Genomic DNA, 9,043 nt, shown 5'->3' with positions numbered 1-9,043 from the left:
GGAAAGTTATGACAAACCTAGACAGCGTGTTAAACCTAGACAGTGTATCATTTTGTCAACAAAGGTCCATCTCATCAAAGCTATGATTTTTCCAGTAGTCACGTATGGATTTGAGAATTGGACCATAAAGAAGGCCGAGCACAGAAGAACTGATGCTTTCGAAATGTGGTGCTGGAGAACTCTTGAGAGTCCCTTGCAGTCGGACTGCAAGGAGATCAAACCAGTCAATTCTAAAGGAAGTCAACTGAGTATTCATTTGAAGGATTGATGCTAAAGCTAAAACTCCAATACTTTGGCCACCTGATGTGAAGAGTCATTAGAAAAGACCCTGATGCTGGGAAAGATTGAGCGCAGAAGGAGAAGGGGACGACAGAGGATAAGATGGTTAGCTGGCATCACTGACTCAGTGGACATCAGTTTGAGCAAACTCAGGGAGATAGTAAAGGTGAGGGAGACCTGGCATGCTGCAGTTCATGGGGTCACAAAGAGTCAGAAAGGACTCAGCAACAGAACAACAACAGTTATGACCGTAGGAAAAGTCAAATGTTTCTTAAGTTCCTACTCTATTCCATAAACTTAGCATGTGTGATAATAGATAAATTTAGACCAAGCTGCTCCATTATACAGGTGAGCACACAGCTGCTGAGAGAAGCTTAAAAATTTGAGTATAATGTCACAGAGCTCATAAGAGATACAACCAGATTTTTTTAAGCTCATGCACACTTGACTACTATTGCTTATAATGTTCAACACATCCTAGGGAATATGGAGAACAACTGAAGACAAAATGAACATGTTCTTCTTCACCCAGTTGGCAATAGCTCTATAAAGTTATTACTTCTATTCTGTGTGTAAGTCCAAATGAGTCAGGTTCTCTAAAAGCTGGAGGAGGAGCCAATGACTGCCCTCAAAAACAATGTTTACAGACCCACCAAGCACAGTTCAATATTGGTGAGAAAAGTACATGACCCTGAACAATGTCCCTATGTTAACCTTTTTCTGTCTTTTCATCTTAATATTCCCTTGGTCAAAATTCCAAAGCTTCCCAATTGTCTGGAGAATAAATTATATTTGATGAAGACTATATTTAATGTACTTTACAAACTGGCACATCTTTGTTCCTCTTTTTCTTTATTTTTCTGACTATTGCACCCCATACATTGTTTTCTTTTCCAGAAGCCCCACTGATGCATTTTTATCTCAACCCATTACCTAAAACTATTTTTCCTCAGCTCATCAAGGTCAGACTCAATTGATGCAATGAAATATTGCCCTAGAGCTCTCTCACATGATCTCCCCTTCTTTGAAGTCCCCTGCATTGGCAGGCAGATTCTTTACCACTGGACCACCAAGTCCCTCCAAAGTTATACTTGATTTAAAATTTGCTGGATGAGCACTGCCTCTCATTGACCCTGGAAACATCCTTTCATTCTTCAATGCTGACCAACCAATCTATGACTGATTTTTTTTAAACTAAATTAAAAATTATTTGCAATATCTTGTCTAGCTAAGCTTTAAGCTGTTTTTTAAATGCCTTATGTTTTCTTCCAATCCATTACATGTTGTTTTTATGGTGTCAGAACTCAATTTTCCTTTTCTTTGATATTTAACTCAACTTTCCTTTTCTTTTACATATACGAGAGTTCCTTCTATTAAACTATATTATTGATCAGAGCTCCTTCATATGTGTATGCCTTATGTTGCTCTTTATGATTTTACATGTGTTTTTGTTCTGCTTTAAAACAGGTTTTAGTTAATCATGCTCTTCTGTATTTTTTCTTTTATGTGTACATTACTTTCCTCAGTCTTTAAAAAGTCACCTACATTCTCCCATAACCACTGATTCCACTATCATTTTCTTCCCTAAAAATGAATGAACCCTTGTAAAATATATATTTAAATTTGATGTATAAATTTTACCATGCTACTAATCACAACTTTGCTTATTTTTTTCAACACTTTACAAGGATCTATTTATGTTGCTACATTGACATCTAGTTCATTTGCTCCTCACTTATGTAAACTGTTCCATAATGCATGCTCACATATGACAGACTCATTCCTCAGATGATGAATATCAAAGATGCTGCCAAACTGCTTTTGCCAGAAAAAACACAAGGATAAACATCGTCATGATTATCCCCTTACAGTCATGGGCAAGAACTTACCTGAGACATATTCCCAGGACTGGAATGACTGGGTCCTGTCCAATTTTAATACATCCATAGTATTTTCCAGTATATCAGTGTACACTCCCATCAGAGTTCTACCTGCCCACATACTTACCAACATTTGATACATCTACTTTTTTAAAGAAAATTAATATTTCATGGATATTTCAATGAGAATTTTTCTGATATGGAACATTTAGTAATCATTTTTCAGGTTTTCCAAGTTTTAGAATCTTTCCATGTACTTGTCAACCCTTCTGTGAATCACTAATTGATATCCTTTGATCAATTTTCTATTAGTTTAAGTTTCTACATTTTAAAAGTTTTTCCTCCACCAAAAGTTCCCAAGATTTTCTATACTCTCTATTAATTTAATAATTCTTCACATGTAAGTTGTAAATATATTTGATTTCCAGCTGTACATATGATAATCCAAGGATCAAATTTTATTTTTTTTCCATATATAAAGACATTTTCTTGACATGACCAACTGAACTATCACTTCCCCACTGTTTTAGTATGACAATTTCACAATATTCCACATTCCAGTAAAACAATGTGTCTATATTTGCGATCTCTTTTCTTTTCTACCAGACTATTTAAATGTTCCTGCACCATTATCATAAGATTTTTGTCACTGTGGCTTTCTTGGAGTGTTTTAAATATGGATTTCCCCCTTCCTTTTCTTTTATAAAATTGTGTTCAAGTTGTACAATTTTATTCCTCCATATACATTTTTAGAACAGGTATTCATATACCTCAAAAAAAATCCAGCAGAAATTAGAATGCATTTAATTGAATGTGTAGACTAATTTGGGGGAAAATGGAAGCCTTATATTTTTATCCCATTTCTTTTACATACCATACTTTTGAATTACTCCTGTTTTGCTATGCTATTTAACTTTTAATGATTTCTGTAAAGCCCTTGCAGCTGTAAAACTAGGCATCCTTATCTTAATCCAGATCTCAATTAGAATGTATAACCTGTCTCCATTAATTATTAGTGAATAGTAATTTCCTATAGATTTTTAATATAGTTTTAATATAGTTTCCTTTCAAGATTAGGAAGTAACCTTCTGTTTGTGAACTTCAACTAGTTTATATGAAAATTATCAACTGATCTTCACCAAATTTATTTTGTGCCTCTCTTGAGATAATTGCTTTTTATTTTTCTTTTGTTTAATTTTTTTTAATTGAAGTATAGTTGATTTAAAATGTGTGCCAATTTCTGCTGCACAGCAAAGTAACTCAATTATACACACATACACATTCTTTTTTATATTCTTATTCATTATAGTTTATCATAGGATATTGAATATAGTACCTTATACTATACAGTAGGACCTTGTTTCTCCATCCTATGTACAATAGTTTACAACTGCTAATCCCAAACTCTGACACCTTCCCTCCCCATCCCTCCTTCCCCTTGGCAACCATAGTCTGTTCTCTATGTCAGTGAGTCTCTCTCTGTTTTGTAGATAGGTTCATTTGTGCTATATTTTAGATTTCACGTATAAGTGATATCATGTGGTGTTTCATCTTTCTCTTTCTGACTTACCTTGATTAGTACAATAATCTCTAGTTGCATCCATGTTGCTGCAAATAACATTCCTTTGTTCTTTATATGGCTGAGTGGTATTATATTGTACACATGGATCACATCTTCTTTATCTACTCATCTATTGATGGACATTTAGGTTGTTTCCATGTTTTAGCTATTGTGAATAGTGCTGCTATGAACATACAGGTGCACGTATCTTTTTTAATTATAGTATTGCCTGGGTATACATCTGGGAGTGGGACTGCTGGATCATATGGAAATTCTACTTTTAGTTTTCTGAGGAACATCCACACAGTTTTCCATAGTAGCTGCACCAACTTACATTCCCACCAACTTTAAGAGGGTTCCCTTTTCTCCACATCCTCTCCAGCATGTGTTATTTGTATACTTTTTAACGAAAACCATTTGACCAGTGTGAGGTGGGTACTTCATTGTAGTTTTGATTTGTGTTTCTAATAATTAAGGATGTTGAGCATCATTTCATGTGCCTACTTATCATATTTGTGTCCTTTGGAGAAATATTTATTAAGGTCTTGTGACCATTTTTCAGTTGTCTTGTTTGCCTTTTGTTGTTGAGTTGTATGAGCTGTTTATACACTTTGGAGAATAAGCTCTTGTCTGTTGCATCATTTGCAAATATTTTCTCCCATTCCTTAGGTCGTGTTTTCATTTTTTCTATGGTTTTCTTTGCTTTTTATTTTCTTTCATCTACTGATATTATGATTTACTGGTGATGTTTAACAAAAGTCTAAGGAAGAACAATCCATATGCCATAAAATAACAGTCCTTCCTTGGATTGTTATGAATACAAACTTTTAGAAATGTATCTGGCATAAGGTAATCAATACATATATTATTATTTTATAATTATTGTTGCTAATAAAATTACTTATAATGCAGGTTATTAAAATTATCTATTATTTATTGCATTGGTGGTTTTCAAACTATGTCCTTTGGAATCCTATAAAAATCAAATTAAAGGAGGAACAGTGAATAAGACCCTGAAGAGATATTGCTTTTCTCTTCCCTCCAAACCAGTGTAACTTATATCAGAGAAACTCTCTTTTATTTGCTTTGTATGTTATCCTTCTTATAAATATTATTTGTGAAAAAATGATAGTTGTATATCACTAGTATTTAAATGTATTTTGAATAAAAGCATTGTTACTTGAGTTGATTCCTTAAGTGACGGTTCTTGCATAGGTAAAAACAAATTATGTGAGGCCTACAATACACAATATTACAGTTCTCTATTGGGAATAAAAATGGCTTCCTAAATATATTCATTTATTTTCTATTTAAAAAAAGAAAAAACATTTACTTGAACACATAATTCCTCATTATACTGAGGGAGTTAGATACTGTAGTGATACAAAGACATGACTCTTCAGTAAGGCCACTGTCCTCATGGGGGAGTATGCAATGACTAAATACCACCAGATGATACTGAGCTCTAAAAAGAGGCTTAGTCACACAGGACTGCATTAGGAATTTGATGAGCCCTAGACATGTTTGCCTTCATGGGCCCTTTCTTCCATAAAATAAGATTAAACCTTACATCTTACATCTATGTTGTTATTAATGTAGACATACTAAGCATTGTTTAATCACTCAATTGTATCTGACTCTTTGTGATCCCATGGACTGTAGCCTACCAGGCTTCTCTGTCCATGGGATTTCCTAGGCAAGAATACTGGAGTAGGTTGCCATTTCCTTCTCCAGGGAATCTACCCAACCCAGGGATCAAGGCCATGGCTCCTGCCTTGGTAGGTGAATTCATTACCATTGAGCCACCAATTGGTAACTAATAATCATCTCCATTGACAAGCAAAGAAGAGAGAGAAGAGGGTACTCTGGTATACTCTGGTAAAATGGAGAACGTGCTGCAAACCTAATGAGTCAGTTATACCTGAGCTCCATAATGGAAATGAATTTAATGTTTTCAAATACTACAATTTTTTGAGCACAAGCTGAAAATAATTTTACAGCTTATATCCTACCTTTAAAACATTCATTTTTAAAATGTAATTCAAATTTACAAATTCAAAAATCACAGCACAGGAACCACTTGCAAATAAGTTTTATCTGCCTGCTGCATCCAGATCACTGATACTAAATCAATGTGTTAAGAAGTAGAACCACTAGAAAGGGCAATAAACTGGCTTAAGGTTCAAGCAACCTACAATCAAAAAGTGTTCCCTCTTAACTCTGAGAAAATTAGCTTAGGATTCCTGCTCTAGTGGTCAAGGTTTAGAGTAAGAAATTATCCCAGAGTTACCTTATTGCTTTCAAATACAGAACTATAGTAACAAAGGGCTTTCCTGGTGACTCAGTCAGTAAAGAAACCACCTGCAGTGCAGGAAACCCACATTCATTTCCTGGGTCAGGAAGATCCCCTGGAGAAGAGAATGGTAACCCATTACAGTATTCTTGCCTGGAGAATCCCATGGATAGAGGAGCCTGGTGAGCTACAGTCAATGGGGTCACAAGGAGCTGCGCACAACTGAGCAACTAACACTTTCGTAACAAAGAATATGATTCTTAAAACAGATTCTTGGAGACACTGTATTAACAAATATCCATTGTATTATCCACAGAGCGCTGTTGGAGAAAGGATATACACAATATGGGAAGAATCAATGATTCTGTGCTGAGAGAATTTGTCCTGACTGGGTTTTCTGCTCACCCAGAGCTCCAGACAGTTTTGTTTGTGCTAGTTCTGTGTATGTACTGGATGATCCTGCTGGGAAATGGAGTCCTTATCTCTGTAATCATCTGTGATTCTCGTTTGCACACCCCCATGTACTTCTTCCTCTGTAACCTTTCCTTCCTGGACATTTGCTATACAAGCTCCTCTGTCCCATTAATTCTTGACAGTTTCCTTACAGTAAGGAAAAGGGTTTCCTTCTCTGGATGCATGGTACAAATGTTTCTCTCTTTTGCCATGGGAGCCACAGAGTGTATACTTCTAGGCATGATGGCACTTGACCGCTATGTGGCCATCTGCTACCCACTGAGATACCCTGTCATCATGAGAAAAGGTGCTTATGTGCCCATGGCAGCTGGATCCTGGGCTGCAGGTATTGTTGACTCAGTGGTGCAGACATCTCTTGCAATGAAATTACCATTCTGTGCTGACAATGTAATTAACCATTTCGTTTGTGAAATTCTGGCTATCCTAAAATTGGCCTGTGCTGATATTTCAATTAATGTGATCAGCATGGCAGGGTCAAATCTGATTGTTCTAGTTATTCCATTGCTACTAATTTCCATCTCTTACATTTTCATTGTTGCCACTATTCTAAGAATTCCTTCCACTGAAGGAAAATGTAAGGCCTTCTCCACCTGCTCAGCCCATCTTACAGTGGTGATTGTATTCTTTGTAACAATCTTCTTCATGTATGCTAAGCCCAAATCTAAAAGCTCCACTGGTACAGATAATCAAGACATCATTGAGGCCCTCATCTCTCTCCTCTATGGAGTAATGACCCCCATGCTCAATCCTCTCATCTATAGTCTGAGGAATAAGGATGTAAAGATTGCTGTGAGGAACATGCTGGATAGGAAAAACTTCTCTGATGGAATATGAGTAATGATTTATACTATGTAACTCAGAATTCAAAGCTGCTGAAGACACAAAATTCAAATAGAGAAGATTACCATGTGAAAACAATTTCACAAAGTGTCATTCAAAACTGTAAGATATTGTAAACAGTGCTACAAGATCACTGAACTGCAACCGTTGCTTCAGGCCATGTTTTTCTCCAGATATATGATGAGGAATGTGATGGCAAGATCATTCAGTTTCAGTTCAGTCACTGACTCTTTGCAATCCCATGGACTGCAGCACACCCGGCTTCCCTGGCCATCACCAACTCCCAGAGCTTGCTCAAACTGATGCCCATTGAGTCAGTGATGCCATCCAACCATCTAATCCTGTCATCCCCTTCTCCTTCTGCCTTCAATCTTTCCCAACATCAGGGTCTTTTCCAATGAGTCAGTTCTTCCCACCAGGTAGCCAAAGTATCGGAGTTTCAGCTTCATCATCAGTCTTTCCAATGAATATTCAAGACTGATTTCCTTTAGGATTGACCAGTTTGATCTGCTTGCAATACAAGGGACTTTTAAAGTCTTCTCCAACACCACAGCTCAAAAGCATCAATTCTTCAGCTCTCAATGGAATATTACCCAGCCATTAACAAGAGTGAAATAATGCCATTTGCAGTAACATAAACAGACCTAAAGATGATCATACTGAGTGAAGTAAGTCAGACAGCAAAAGTGAAATATTGTATAATATCACCTATATATGGAATATAAAAGTGATACAACTGAACTCCTTTATAAAATGGAGAGTCACAGACTTACAGAACAAACATATGGTTACTGAAGGGTGGTGTGTAGGAATATTTAAGGAGTTTAAGAATTACACTACTGTATTTAAAGTCATTAACCAACAAATACATCCAACATATCACAGGAAACTCTGCTAAATATTATGTAAAAACTAAACGGGAAAAGAATTTGAAGATGAATAGATACATGTATATGTATGACTGAACCACTTTGCTGAACACCTGACAATAATATAACACTGCTAATCAACTATACTCCAATATAAAATAAAAAGCTTAAAATATATGACAAAATATATATTTATGACATATAAATATATGATATATCTTGGTTGCCAAAATATGTCTTGGTTACTGTTGTTACTTTTAGTTAGTTACTTTTTCATTTCTAATTGCAGAAATTAAACATGCTTGTGGCTTTTCAGAAAACTATTATGGAAACGCAAAATATTGAAAATCTCTTAGGAAGCCCCAGGAAAACATAATCACTCTTAAATATTTAGAAAATAATAAAGACATATGTATATTACCATATGTGAAATGGATGACTAATCCAAGTTCGATGCATGAAACAGGGAACACAAATCTGGTACACTGGGACAACCCAGAAGGATGGGATAGGGAAGGAGGTGGGAGGAGGTTTGGGATGGGGACACATGTACAACCATGTCTGATTCATGTCAATGTATAGCAGAAACCACCACAATAGTGTAAAGTACTTAGCCTCCAATTAAAATAAATTAAGTAATTAAAAAGAAAATAATAATAAAGACAAAAGGTGTTTTAAAAGATACTTTGTAACCTAAAATAAGTACACAGCCAATTATTCAAAATCACTATGAATTAGTACATATATCATATATTTATTCTTATATTGTTTATTATTTATAATTTCTCTCCACCAACACATAAAGCTCTTCATGATGAGCAGGAACTTTTCATTATCCTATAATATC

At 35.5% G+C, this 9,043-nt stretch overlaps 1 protein-coding gene across 1 annotated transcript; it reads left to right on the top strand.

The window, feature by feature from the left end:
* The first annotated feature begins 6,358 nt into the window (after positions 1-6,358).
* On the top strand, positions 6,359-7,321 carry LOC122710200 (olfactory receptor 13C8-like). The gene has a single exon (XM_043927841.1). It carries the CDS (start codon positions 6,359-6,361, stop codon positions 7,319-7,321), a length of 963 nt encoding a protein of 320 aa, XP_043783776.1.
* The last annotated feature ends 1,722 nt before the right edge of the window (positions 7,322-9,043 follow it).

This window comes from Cervus elaphus, chromosome 16, assembly GCF_910594005.1.
Source record: "Cervus elaphus chromosome 16, mCerEla1.1, whole genome shotgun sequence".
Taxonomy (NCBI): domain Eukaryota; kingdom Metazoa; phylum Chordata; class Mammalia; order Artiodactyla; family Cervidae; genus Cervus; species Cervus elaphus.
This window is presented reverse-complemented; position numbering and strand designations above follow the sequence as displayed.